The 14,724-nt window shown below is 38.3% G+C and overlaps 1 protein-coding gene across 5 annotated transcripts in view; it reads left to right on the forward strand.

The window, feature by feature from the left end:
* DDX6 (DEAD-box helicase 6) overlaps positions 1 to 13,491 on the forward strand; it is a 36,739-nt gene extending 23,248 nt beyond the window's left edge. For 4 of the 5 annotated variants that reach the window (XM_053900415.1, XM_053900413.1, XM_019468977.2 and 1 more), the window contains exons 9-14: positions 339 to 467; positions 1,689 to 1,805; positions 3,174 to 3,237; positions 6,731 to 6,832; positions 7,601 to 7,810; positions 9,071 to 13,491. In XM_053900415.1, the coding sequence (XP_053756390.1) occupies positions 339 to 467; positions 1,689 to 1,805; positions 3,174 to 3,237; positions 6,731 to 6,832; positions 7,601 to 7,776 (588 nt within the window). In that variant the 3' untranslated portion in view covers positions 7,777 to 7,810; positions 9,071 to 13,491. The remainder of the gene's footprint in view (positions 1 to 338; positions 468 to 1,688; positions 1,806 to 3,173; positions 3,238 to 6,730; positions 6,833 to 7,600; positions 7,811 to 9,070) is intronic. The other variant, XM_053900412.1, reaches the window with a different exon arrangement.
* Positions 13,492 to 14,724: the final 1,233 nt, after the last annotated feature.

Raw genomic sequence — 14,724 nt, forward strand, 5'->3', positions numbered from 1 at the left:
TGTGCATAAATTAACTTATTTTTTTAGTTGTAATAGTAATTTGATGAAATTATTCACTTAGCGTTTGGTGTCAGGCTGACATATAATCATTGATACTGGATAAATTGATTATAGTGTGATCCTATATACAAAGCACAAAATAGGAACTTAGCTACATATCTGAATGTTAGATCTTCCATTATATGGTGACTTGTTTCCATCATAGATTATGTATACTTTGAAGAGAAGAGATCTGCATCCCTTTAAAGCGATAGTTTTATCAGAAAATTGTAGGATATATTTTGAGTTCAGAGATACACTCTGCTTTCATTGAATTATATGACTCTTCTTTTTTTCAGAATTCCCATTTGCAGAAACCCTATGAGATTAACCTGATGGAGGAACTAACTTTGAAGGGAGTAACCCAGTACTATGCCTATGTAACTGAGCGCCAAAAAGTACACTGCCTCAACACACTTTTCTCCAGGGTAAGTAATGGGCTTCAGCTACTGAATATTATAACCCCAATTAAACAGTTGTGTCCGTTTTTCCTACCATTTTCAGTGTAAAAAACAGTCCACAGCTTTTTCTTAAAAGGTAGCTTGGGTTGTTGATCTGAAGGTACGTTTAATTAAATCCTAAAATAATTTGACCTTGATTTTATAGTTGCTCTTCATTATCTGCATATTCTGTATTTGCAAATTTGGCCGCTCCCCAAAATGTATTTGTAACTTGTGATCAATACGCACGTGCTACTGAAGTCATTTGTGGATACTAGTAGTACAATGGAAAATAACAGCAGTTGTGCATAATCCCAACTGAGATTGAGCAAGGTGACACACTGCCTTCTTATTTCAGCTCTCATACTTGTCTTTCTTGTAGTCTGTGCCACATTAATGCCACATTTTTTGCATTTTAATGCTTTGTTTTGGTTTTTGTTTATTTCATGGTTTTATTTATTTATTTATGTTTTAACATTTATTTATTTTTGAGACAGAGGGAGACAGAGCATGAACGGGGGAGGGTCAGAGAGAGAGGGAGACACAGAATCTGAAACAGGCTCCAGGCTCTAGGCTCTGAGCTGTCAGCACAGAGCCCGACGCGGGGCCTGAACTCACAAACCGCGAGATCATGACCTGAGCCGAAGTCGGCCGCTTAACCGACTGAGCCACCCAGGCGCCCCTATTTCACGGTTTTAAATGGCTCCTAAGCTTAGTGCTCTCCGTCTCTCCTAAGCACAAGAAGACTGATGTGCCTTGCAGAGAAAATGTGTATTGGATAAACTCTTTACAGCCAGGCAGGAGTTACACTGTTGGCCATGAGTAAATAAGGGGTCTTTGAATAGCAACACACATAAGATTATCTGTTGATGGATTGGTGAAAAAGATGTGACTAGAGGCTCACAGGAACCTAATCCTTTATCTCTCCTGGGAGCAGTGGTTTTGTATTCACGTGTTCAGTATTTTTTGGTTTTTTTCACATATCCAGTGTTTGTGGCAACTTTATAGAACATAATTACTGCATATAATGAGAATTGAATGTGTTTTAGTCTTGATGATTTTTACAATTTTGCATCTGTCTTGTGTCATGAGATTCGAAGTCTTAGACCGTATTTTTAACATCTATCGGTCACTATTTTCAAGATTTGGCAAAGTAAGATGAAGGTTTTTGTTTTTCTTTCTCGTATCTTTTTTTTTTTTTCCCTTTAGCTTCAGATAAACCAGTCGATCATTTTCTGTAACTCCTCTCAGCGAGTTGAATTGCTAGCCAAGAAGATTTCTCAACTGGGTTATTCTTGCTTCTATATCCATGCTAAAATGAGGCAGGTGAGTATAAAACTAGAACTTGTGTGCGGATTTTAAAAATCTTTTTCTAAGTATTTCTTGGATTCTGTTTTTTGTTTTAATGCTCCTCCGTATGTCCTAAACATAAGAATGAATTATTCCTTAGTAAGCAAGGGACCTTTCATCGTGACCTCCGTGGTTCAGTTTTCTGGCTATAAAACATGGTATACACACTCTTCCCTCACAAGGTGGTTAGGAAGATGGAGATAGTTTATAAATGAGTAACTATTGTAGACTATTGAGCATGATACAAATAGGAGATTTTACTCCCTTTCCCAGGTAATGCACATTTGCACTGTTTAATACAGTAACCACTAGTCACATGTGGCAATTAAAGGAGTTAAAATTAAAGTTTACAATTTAGTTCCTCTGTCACACTAACCACATTTTAAGTGCCGTGTTACATGTGACCAGCAACTACCGTTTTAGAAAGTACGGATAGAGAACACTTCCATCAGTGCACAAGGTTCTATTGGATAACACTGCTCTAGATTTTTAATTTATGTGCCTCAGCCCTTATGTTTTTCTTCACTGTTTGCCTTAAGGGCACAATCTCTAAATTTTAGAACTAAATCAAGAGTTTAAAGAAACGCAGAAGTATAAAAATAAGATTTTTGTGTGTGTGCTAATTAAACATTGTGAAATTTTGTGAAAGAGAGCAGTTCCTGTAGACTAAGATTAAGAGCTTAAGTTAATCAGCACACATACGGTTTTCAAAGCAGCTTGAAAATGGATCAGATATCATCATGTGGACCCTAATATTAGAAATTGTCACAGGAAATGAATGTATTAAGGTGTAGAGAATATTTCCAACTGGAAGAATGTTGCTTTGAATGAAAGGAAAGATGAGTTTGCCAGATGATAGATTTATTTCACTTTTTTTAGAGTCATTATGTATGTGTTTTCATTTTTGTATTTTAATTGAAAAGTAAATTTTTCTTTTTGCATACAGGTAACTCAAAAGACAAGTAGTAGATGTTTAGATCAAGCCAAACTTCTGTCATTTTCTGTTTGAAACATTGAAAAAATAGATAACACAAAAACATGGTGAAAATTGTTGCTTAAAACCCAGCAAAAAAAGATAAAAAATACCCTTAAGAGTTAAGATAAATGGTACATGAAGATACGTATTAAAATATGTTTTAGTTGCTTATTAATTCCCGTGGGAAACTAATGCATGGTTAACTTTTTTATCCTTTGTTTTTAACTTACGGGTTTTGAATTGGCTCCTCTCTCATTTGTGTAAATTTCGGGTATACTAAACTGTTTGGATAGGAGAAATTAATGATAGGAAAATTAGGGTTATGTGTATGAGATTTAAACAAACTAAGTGCATTACTTTGTTCCTAGGAACATCGAAATCGTGTATTTCATGATTTCCGAAATGGCTTATGCCGCAATCTTGTTTGCACTGGTAAGTATTTCCGTATTTATCCCTTGGTTTTCTCTTTAGTTCTGCTCTGCTTTCTCTATCCATATCTTCCATCAGAGTCTGTGACAGAGTTCAGCTCACCCTAATACTATTTCTGGAATTTCTGAAGTTGAAATGAGCTTAATTCCTGAAACTAGTTTCCATATCTGAAACTGCAGAACACTTGTTGGCGCTCATACCTCATCTCTGTCTTTTAAACAGCTGTGGAATTTGTGTGTTTTTTGAATAACCTTAGCATACAGGAATGAGATGTATGTAGTACACACAAAATAAATTAACATTAAGAAACTATGTTTTAGGGGCGCCTGGGTGGCGCAGTCGGTTAAGCGTCCGACTTCAGCCAGGTCACGATCTCACGGTCCGTGAGTTCGAGCCCCGCGTCAGGCTCTGGGCTGATGGCTCGGAGCCTGGAGCCTGTTTCCGATTCTGTGTCTCCCTCTCTCTCTGTCCCTCCCCCGTTCATGCTCTGTCTCTCTCTGTCCCAAAAATAAATAAACGTTGGAAAAAAAAAAAAAAAAAAAAGAAACTATGTTTTGGAAATTATTTACTGTGGTCTCTTAATTTTTTTGCCAGAAACAGACTAGTCTATATTTTGGTGTGTATTTAGTGTACTGAACTTCAACTCGGGAGCCAGGTGGACATTCAGAACAGACAATGAGTATCCTTCCATCTCTACACTGGAAGTACAATCTTAGTATTGGTATGAGATTAATCATCTAAACTAGGCTTCTGGGTAGAGAAGAATCTGGATTTAAAAAAAAATTTGTTTTTAGTGTTTAATTTTGAGAGAGAGAGACAGCAGGGGAGGGGCAGACAGAGAGGGAGACACAGAATCTGGAGCAGGCTCCAGGCTCCGAGCTATCAGCACAGAACCTGATGTGGAGCCTGAACCCACAAATCAGGCGGCCCAAGGATTTTTTTCTGTAATTGAGGTACACGTACACAGAGAAATACAGTAATTGTAAGGATATCATTCAGTGACTTTTTTTACATATAAAAAAATTTTTTTAATGTTTATTTATTTTAGAGACAGAGCACAAGTGAGGGAGGGGCAGAGAGAGCCAGAGACAGAATCGGAAGCAGGCTGCAGGCTCTGAGCTGTCAGCACAGAGCCCGATGTGGGGCTCGAACCCAAGAACCACGAAATCATGATCTGAGCCGCAGTCAGACACTCAACCGACTGAGCCATCCAGGCACCCCTCAGTGACTTTTCGCATATGTATACACCCATACAACTATCATCCAGATCAAAATGTAGAGTAGTTCACAATTTGAATTTGTTAAAATGCTGCTCTAGAAATAAACTCCAAATTTTTACTAACGGAATATTGAATTTGCTAATCTACAAGAACCAAAAAAAGACTATCAGGTATCCTTGGTGCTTCCACTTTACCTTTTTCTGTCTTCTATCTAACAATACAACTGTGAATTAATACATGTATGTTTACTTTATCAGCAGTTCTAACCTTTATATTGAAATAAATGGAAAGGATATTAGACTTCCAGAATTTTTATTTTTATTTAAAAAATTTTTTTAATGTTGGTTTGTTTTTGAGAGAGAGAAAGAGAGCGTGAGCAGGGGAGGGGCAGAGAGAGAGGCTGACACAAAATTGAAGCATAGACTTTTAGAATTTTAAGATTAGGGTTCAAGTCCTACCCTTTTTAACCTGTAATCATACGACCTTGGACAAGTCATGCTTTTCTTTTATGCCTTTTTTTTAATCTGTAAAATGAGAATGCTTTAAACCAATTCTGAACAAATATGTGTTTTATTTATTCAAAAATAGTTTTTGATATTCAACCAATATTCTGCCAGGTATTGAGTTAGTTGGTGCTGGAAAAATATTAACTCCTCAGTTTTATGTATATTTTACCATAATTAAAAATTTTCAGATATATACACACATACTCCCTGCCCTTGGGGAACCTATAATGTAGAAAAGGAACTAGTTCATTGATGAAATGTTGAGAGTTGTTAAGCAAATTCAGCATGTGCAGACAGAAAACAGAAGAGTGTTTAATGTCATTAAATGAGTACTGAATAACGTATGTGTACAAAGTGTATAAATACATGCGAAGTATCACTCTTTATTTCAAGGACCAATGGTTTAATCAGAGATAAAAAAGATAAACAACCTTGAGAGTCTAAAGCAGGCCCTGCAACCTTTTTCTTTAAAGTGCCAGATAGTAGGTATTTTAGACCTCGTATACCATAAGGTCTCTGAAACAAGTTACTCAGCTCTGCCATTCTAGCTTAAAAACACCCTTAAACAGCACATAAACACACAGGCATGGTCCTGTGGCAGTAAAACTTTATTTTTTTGATTTTTTTATTTTTTTTTTTAATTTATTTTTGAGACAGAGACAGAGCATGAATGGGGGAGGGGCAGAGAGAGAGGGAGACACAGAATCGGAAGCAGGCTCCAGGCCATCAGCCCAGAGCCCGACCAGTAAAACTTTATTAAAACAGCCTTCGGGTTGGGTCTACAAGGGGGTAAAGGTAATTTGCAAATGTGAGGTGTGTGTAGGAAAAAAGTCCTAAATTTTCACAGGAAAGGAAATTAATTAGCTGTGGTGATCTGAGAAGAGCTGGAATTTTAACTGGCTTCGTAAACTATATAAGTTTTAGACTTGAATAAGGAGTTTTCAGTTAGGGGACTGGTATAAAACATGATCCATAGAGGGCTTCAAGAACATGCATTTAAGGAAAGATAAGTGGATGAATTTCATGGAGGGGGTTTGAGGACACGTGTTAGAGAAGTATATGAGGATCAACACGTGTAGGGTGGAGGACCTTGTATGTCAATCTTGCATTTTATCCAGAGGCAAATTAATGAGTTACAAATTCAAAGCGGTGTTTTGGAAACAGTAGTCACCATTGTGGATTATTTTGGAGTGTGGAACTGATAGAAGCCCTAAAACCTAGTTATTAGTCTATTGTAATTGTTTCTACTTGTAGTTTTCATAGCCTAAATTAGCGTAGTAATTGGGGAACTAGAAAAGAGAAGGTGTGGCCTTGGCGCTAACCTCAGACTTGTAAATCACTTAGAATGAGATGAATGAATTCTAAAAGTGTAAGGAATTACTCGTAGTGGCTTATCTCTTCTTTTCACAGTATTCTTGGTTAATCTATTTTGATCTTGGATTGAATACTAAAAATTACTGGTTACTCCTGAGACTCATTTATAATGAGTTTGTAGCTTAACAGTCATTCTGATCTCTTCCTGCATTTGCAGTTACTTTACACCATTTCAAAAAAAAATTTATGGGACTTAGGAAAAGGTAACTTGGCTAGCAGAAAATTATTTATGATAATGTGCAGTAAAGATAATGCTAGTAATTTGCAAGTACATTTAAAATACCTAATGAATTAAAACTTAGGTTGCACTAGAAAGACATCTTAAAGAGTATTGTGGTACCAAGAAACATGCTTAAATTGAAAGATATAATGGAGATTCTCTCTTTCTTTTTTAAGATTTGTTTACCCGAGGTATTGATATACAAGCTGTGAATGTGGTAATAAACTTTGACTTCCCAAAGCTGGCAGAGACCTATCTCCATCGTATTGGAAGATCAGGTGAGGAAAAGGAAGATGTTCTTCTTCTTTTTTTAATGTTTATTTATTTTTGAGACAGAGAGAGAGAGAGTATGAACAGGGGAGGGTCAGAGAGAGAGGGGGACACAGAATCCGAAACAGGCTCCGGGCTCCGAGCTGTCAGCACAGAGCCCAATGCGGGGCTCGAACCCACGGACCGCGAGATCGTGACCTGGGCCGAAGTCGGACGCTCAACCGACTGAGCCACCCAGGCACCCCAGGAAGATGTTCTTCATGGAAGTGTTTTGAGAAGTGTAATCACTAAATTCTGTTCTTTTGTGAAATAGAGTATACTAGCAGTGAGAACAGTGAATTAAAACTAATTTAGTTGTTTGATATTTAAAACTGATTTCTATTCTAGAGCATTTAAGAAAAGTTAAAATAACTTTATATATGCTTAAGGTGAGGGAAAATTTAAGCGCATATATATATATATATGTGTGTGTGTGTGTGTGTGTGTATAAAGCATGACAGGCATGCTTTTCTCAGGTGGTGCAAACTACTGTTGATGTTTTGTGGCAACTTTTGACATAAATGAGCATCTGTTTTGTCATTTGAAAAAGGTAAATGAGGGTACTACTTAGGGCGTGAAACAAAGTTGTAATGTGTGTATGAGACCATAAGTGGTTTCGTACACTCACAGTGGCAGTGAACAAAAACAGTCCTGTATGGTTTTGCCACTAATAGACTTGCGTGCACACATCGATTCTCATATTTACCTCATTTTTATTAAAAACTGTTTTTCTTTAGGTCGCTTTGGTCATCTTGGCTTAGCCATCAACTTGATCACATATGATGATCGCTTCAACCTGAAAAGTATTGAGGAGCAGCTGGGAACAGAAATTAAACCGATCCCAAGCAACATTGACAAGAGTCTGTATGTGGCAGAATACCATAGCGAGCCCGTAGAAGATGAGAAACCTTAACAAGCATGTGCGTACCTGACAGAACAGTAGCTAAGTGAGTGTAATGTTTAAAGAAAAGAAAGAAACCAAAATCCTCTTTCCTGGGGAAGATCTCATGTGGCGCTACATATAAAAGCAATGATAGAGTAAAACACCGGTTGGCATAAATAAATGAACTGGGACCTGTTGCTTGGGTGAAGTTGTGGTCTCATTAGAGAATCTGTAAATGCTGTTCTCGAATGCAGTCTTCCTGTATAATGTGATATATGAGGAGTACTTAAGACAAATCCATACTTCCAAAATAATGAAAGCAAAGAATCTTTTTTAGCGGTTTGAATGTGAAAATATTTCTTGTCTTTCCTTTATCACTCAGTCATCTCTCTGTTGTTAGCATCACTCTTAATTTCTACTGGCCACCTTAATAAATCGGGTTAAAAATTTTTTTTTTTTTAAGTTTATTTTTGAGAGAGAGTGTGTGCATGTGAGCAGGGGAGGGGCAGAGAGAGAGGGAGACCCAGAATCTGAGGCAGGCTCCAGGCTGTCAGCACGGAGCCCGACATGGGGCTCGAACTCATGAACCGAGTGAGATCATGACCTGGCCCTAAGTTGGCCGCTTAACTCACTGAGCCCCCCGGGCAAGGCACCTCCTTAATAAATCAGGTTAAATTACCCTACACTGCCTCATTGCCAAATGTGTGATCAGGCTGTGAGGATAATTGTCTTTTTTTTTTTAACTGCCCACTCTGGTTTCCTGCACCATTTCATTTCATTGTTTGATGACTATCAACTATCAGGCTCTAATACTGATGCTCAAAAGAAAGCTCAACATAAAGGAATATAGGCTATTTTGCAGGGTTTTTTTTGTAAGGAAAATCTGATTTGAGAGATGATTGTTTCCAAATTAGCAATAAACCTTTTACCTGTTATTTTTAAGTTTCTAAGATCCTCTCTTCGCTTTAGTCTTTCCCCTCCCCTCCTTAATTGGAATGTCAAACACAAAGCCCTCAGGCAAACCTAAAAGTAGGCAATGTTTGCTGGTGTATTGGTAGGCTGTTGAGTTCGTGGAAGGTTAAAAAAAAAAAAAAAAAAAAAAATTCTTGATTTTATTTGTTTTGGATACCAGAACTTTCAGGCTCTCATTCGAATATCTCTGGGATGCCTAGCAGAAATTCCTTCATCCTAAATGGATTCTGTGGGAGGCATAGACTCAGTAGAAGCTACTAAGAGCATTTGGGATGGAGATTGTGAAAAAGTAGGTACCCTAGTTCGTTGCTTTCACAAAAGTTAATTTTAGGTTTCTTCCTTCTTTCTTTAGGCTTTGACAAACTACAGAAGGCTCGTTTGGATCTGTGACACATCGTTTGGGGGGGATGCTCTTCTCTTTGTGGGTTTTTCATCTTCTTTTATTTTGGAACTATGAAGACTTAAAAGAGCTCAGACAGTTTTTCTTTTTTTAACTGGTGAAGAGAAAAAGCTGAAAAGAAGGAATTTACCTTTTTTGTTCCACTTGTTTGCACTGTGTGCTGACTGAACATTAGTTGCACTAACTGCTGGTTTTTAAAAAATGTTTTCTGGGGAAGGGGGACAAGGAAGGAGGAGAAAGAAGAGAAGGGGAGAAACCCTAAAAAGAGAAGAATCTTGATGAACACACAAGCTTGTCTACAATTTCAAAATTCTCCAACAGCTGACTCTTGAGTGCATTTCAACTTCTCCCTAATTACTCATCCGTTTTTTAAGCCTGAAGAGCTTATTACTTATTTGTGCGAAGTGCCTTATGCTATGAGACCATTCAGAGTATCATCTTTTAGACACAGCCCAAGGAATCAACATAGTAATTCTTTGCTTTTTTTCTTTTTTCTTTTTCCTATCTTTTAAAAATTTTTTGTCTTTTCATTTTGGTTTCAAGTTGAAGTCTCTCCCTTCCCTTTTTACCCAGTACTCAAGCCCAGGGCTGGAAGATGAAACATATTAGTAATGTCAAACACCATTTTCTTTACGTTTATGTGGAGGAGTTGATATGCGACTGCAGTTCATCCGCACTGTAAATACATGTATTTAAAAAAAAAAAAACAATCCCAAGTACAAATTTCTTCTGGGCTGAGTAGATTCCAACATCGTCGCTCCCAAAGGAAAGAGCAGTCTATCATTGCAGGAGCCATATGACACGCCTTTGTGCTCTATAGCAGAACACTAAAGACTGGTTTACATACGCTTCCATTAGCAGTTATGGCACTTGATGTGTAGACATGTCAGAGCCTTGACCCTCTTTCCTCCGTGGCAGAGCGTGTCCCATAGAAAATTGGGTGTGTATACTTGTATAAACTTTGTAAATAAGTTTTTTTCTGGGTTCATATATATATATACATATATATATATTTTTTTTTTGGATGAAGGTTGCTGGGATTAAGGGGATTAGAGTGATTATGGGAGCAGCTAAAGATGAGAGGGGCTCAGTTTTCCGCAACACTAAAGTCTAAAAAGTACTTTTGGCCTCTTGCTGTAGAGAGCAGACCTCTGTGGGGACCCTGTGTTGGAAGAGGGACCCAGAAGTCTGGGATTCACTGTTTGCTGCCACACTGTATCATCTGATACCTTTGGAGAACACCTGCGAGAGAGAGCAAGGAAACTTCAGAAACCTCTGATTCAGGATGCTAGTTTTGAGAAGCTCTCTCTGATTTTGCTTCTTCCCCCTTAAAAAAAGTTTGAGGAACTTTTCAAGCTCAGCAAAAGGGGACAAAGATTAATCTCCCTTGCAGTGTGGGGATTCAGTTGAGTGGCAGTGTCTGAGCAGTGTATGTACAAAGCATGGATTTGCATTTCAGAATACTAGCCAGTACCAGCTTTGGTAACGTTAGCAGTTCTGGAGCTTACTTTCTGTGGATCACTTCCTGTACTCTGTAAGTGTGTTGCCCTCCGCCCACCTTGATCCATAAACTTCCAGGAATGGGCAACTCCTGAGAGCTGTTAACTTTCATGCTACAGAAAGCTGCTTGCCATCCTCTTGCTTTGTGACAAGAATTATCTGTCATTTTGCATTGTAAATTGCTGGCAAATGCTTTACAGTTAATAGTGTTGCTTTAAATTGTGCCCCTCCCAACATGCTTGATGTTTGGCCTGATCTCCAGGCAAAAGGAGTGAGATGAATCAAAACCAGTGAACTTTTTTTTTTTTTAATGTTTTAAATTCCCTTTTAACCCAGTGTACTAGGTCAGTCAGGAGGCATCTAGGGTTTTAAAAAAAAGCAAAAAAATAATATGAAAAATATCTGATTTCCATACTGCATTTTTTTCCAGACCCTAAAATATTACAAGGTAAATCCTGCATACGCTTTCGTGCTTAACTCATCTGGGTAAAGAAATCAATTATTCAAAGTTGCTTTTTTTTTTTTTTTTTTGACTCTTGCCTAGTTCTAAGCAAAACTATTTGTGACTCACCCAAAACTCCTTAGGATCAAAATCCTGCAGATGCCTCCTGATCAGACATAGCCCTAACTCCTTAAAAAACTGTAGCAAGAGCTGCACAGTACAAACCCCAAAAAGAATAAGCTCAAATATTTGGTATCCAAGCTATGTTCTTTCCAGCCAATGTTGGTTACTAAATACAAACCCTAATTAAGGAATCATTTTCTTCCAGGGAGGGGTGGGGGGAGGGAATTTAGAAGGCATCAACTTTTGACCAAAAAATCTTGTCCTTGTACTGATGCAGCTCTCTCTTTCTCCCCCACCTCTGGCGAGATAAGAGGGATCATTCATTATAGAAGAAAAGCTTGTAAATGCAAATTGGTATCTCGCTAGAGAGTGTGTGGGTGACAACAAACCGCGCAGTCTCCTTTGCCATCCTCAGACTGTGCCTGGTGCCACATGCCTGTGGGTCCCTCTTAAAGCACAGACTTAACTGAAAGTATTACTGAAGTATATAGCCTCTGATGAGGAGTGGCACTTAAACTATCTGGGACACCACTATTGGACACAGTCCTGTAGAGGCAGCTGTCCAGTTTTGGTGCTTGACTCTTGAATAGGAATTGCTAAATGGAAAGATGCTCTAAAGACTAGGTCAAAGCCTAGTCTCTTTTTTCTTTTCTTTTTTTTTTTTTTTTTTTAACACCCCCCCCCCCCCCCCCCCCCGGCTATTAAGGGGTATTGTTACTGGAAATTGTTTTTGTGTTCTTTTCCAATATTGGCTGTTTTAAGTAACGGCGGTATTTTTTTTCCAGTGGTTCATTTGAGTGAGACTTCCCTATTTTTAACACTTAAATTATGTCCAACTCATGGTTTTGCCTGTGGTGTAGTAGTTGTGTAATGGTTTATGGATCGTTACACACCTTGATGCCTCTGGGCCTGTTTAGTTTTTCTCTTCCCATATATTCTGATGGAGAAACTTTCTTGGCTTTCCTTTGGGAATGGAATAAACTTATTCTAAAATGATCTTCCATGGGAAGAAGTTAAGGGAGAAGGAAATCTAAATATGTCTCTTAATTATTTTCAAGTTGGTCCCAGCATCATCATATGGGCGGGCCCCAGTGGCTGGAGGGAGGGGGGAGGCAATTGGTTATCAATATTATTTTTTTCAGAATGAGATGGGAGCATCTTTCCTTTGCTGTGTGCTTTGTGTTTGATACCATCATGCTTGGGTCAGAACCAGACAATTCAGCACAAAGCCTTGAGTGTAAATTGGTTGGAATCAAAACATCTCATTCTGATCACTTTGTTTAGTTTTTTTTTTTCTTTTTCTTTTCTTTTTTTTTTTTTTTTTTTTTAATAGGGGTGGGAGGGAGGTTACTATGCCCCAAAAGGGAGGGTGTCTGCACTAAGGATTTAGAAACACTTTGGAAGCTCATAACCTCATCAGAAATGGCCTTTAGCCACACTCCTGACCTTATAGATGAGTAAAAATGAAATAATTTTGGGGGAACTAAGCCATGTTATTTTAATTTGCTACTTTTTTCAATGTTTTGTGTATGTTAAAAATTGTTACTGTGGAATCATTTTGTGACAAAACACTTTTGTCCAGCAAAATTTTGGCTTCATGGGAGCTGAAGTCAGTCAACTTTTAGGTGAACTTAAGTGGACTTTGGTGAGCTTGTATCCTACTTTATATCCTTAAGAATTGCTTTTTAAAACTCCCAAAGAAAAACCTCTGGTGTAAAAAACTCATCTTTGGGGTAAAGAGTTAAGTGTCCAAAGGTTATAACAGTTCATGAGGTTAGAGGGAGCTAGCCTGGCACCTGGACTCTGCCCCTCCACAGCTGACAGATTCCAGCAGAAGTGTGTTTAAATTCTCCAGTAGACAATACTGGGCAGGGAAAGGGAGGGGGTAGGGGCTGGGTTACTAAGATACAGGCTACTGTATTTTAACCAGTGGTTGTGTGGGAGGGGTGCCTGGAGAAAACAAAGTCACTTCCCTTTTTTGAAACAAAACTAAAACTTGAAAAAATATTTTTTTGTTCAGTAAAAATGGAATGGAATTCTAATGTCCCTAGCCACAAGGGACCAGTTCCACTGAGAAGCGAACAGTGGGGACTCAAAATTTTGAAAACATTCGGGGAAAGGGAAAATTGGCTTTTTGTTAATTGGCAAATGTTCCAGTGGGACTCTGTTTTTGTTGGGATGTGTTATGTTGTATGTACACATATATGGACCAGAGTCTCTGCTGAGTTTAGAAGGTTCAGAAAAAAATGGTTGATAAAATCTTGGTTTTTGTTAATTTATCTCAATAAAAGCCCACTGGAACTCCCAATGTGTGTGTGTGTGTGTGTGTGTTTAGGAATGCTTGCATTTGAGAACATTTTACTAAAGTAATTCACATGATGAGGCGTTAAGACCTTCCCAGCACTACTTCTGTAAGCCCAGTTGAATAAAATCGGAGTGGGCACCCTCATTCAGCGTAGAAAATGTCCTACCACCTTCATTTCAGTTTTTCAGTTCTCGTTACCTAAACTGAACCAAGATAGTAATCATTTGGAGAGATGTTAGTCCGTGCTACATGGAAGCGAGGTATCAGATGTTTCAGTAAAGCTAAACGTACCCACGAAGTTTACTTAGGAGTGAATCTAACAGTATGAACAGAATTCGTAGGTTTAGAAGCGCACAACACTGATGAAAGAAATCAAAGACCTAAATGAGAAATTTAGATACTTACAGCTGAACACACAGCTTTGTCCCAACCTCCAAACAAAATAGGTATAACTAACAAAAAGTGTGCAAGAATTGAATGCCAAAAGCTGCAAAAATGCTGATGAAAGAAATTTGAGGTGTGCTGTGTTCGTGGAATGCCATAACAATTTTGAAAAAATTGAAGGGCTTATTACCTGGTTTGAAAGCTCAGCTACAGCAAAGTTGTAAATCTACTTCTTTCACTACAATACAGTGTGTGTGAGGAAATGTAGGGGGACGTGACATCAACCTTCCCATCTAAAGAGCAAAGATAAAATTGTAAAAGTGCCTCCAACAGACTTGAAAGTTGAAACATTAGTTGTTCCTACCGTATCTTTCAACACCTGTGCGTTTGGTTTATGCAGAAGACAAATGGATTATAGAGATTGATAGTGGATTATGATGACTTCAACTGCTATCCCACAAGTGCTTTTTTGTTCTTTTTCTGGAGAAAATCACATCCTCTTAAGGCCTGGTATGTAGTTATTGATGTGTTGAATACTTCCCGGGTCCCCCCCCCCCCCCCCCCCCACTCCACACACACACACACATAGCAAAGACCAGCAATACAACTGGCAGAACCAGCAATAACGACTTCATTGTCCTACGTCAGGGCTCTATGACTGCTCTTACTGGTCTACAGAGACTTTGGTCACCTCTGAATTCTACGGGGTATCATGCTGGCCAACTATATTATGGATGTGATGAGGATATATAGCATCTACCTAGATACTTGAATAAAAACTCCAGCATGCTAGAGGATAGGAAATAGATTTAACAAAACATCATGGACCTGCGTCAGTGGGATTCTAGGGAT

Source organism: Panthera pardus, unplaced genomic scaffold, assembly GCF_024362965.1.
Source record: "Panthera pardus isolate Hobbes unplaced genomic scaffold, ASM2436296v1 HiC_scaffold_12, whole genome shotgun sequence".
NCBI lineage: Eukaryota > Metazoa > Chordata > Mammalia > Carnivora > Felidae > Panthera > Panthera pardus.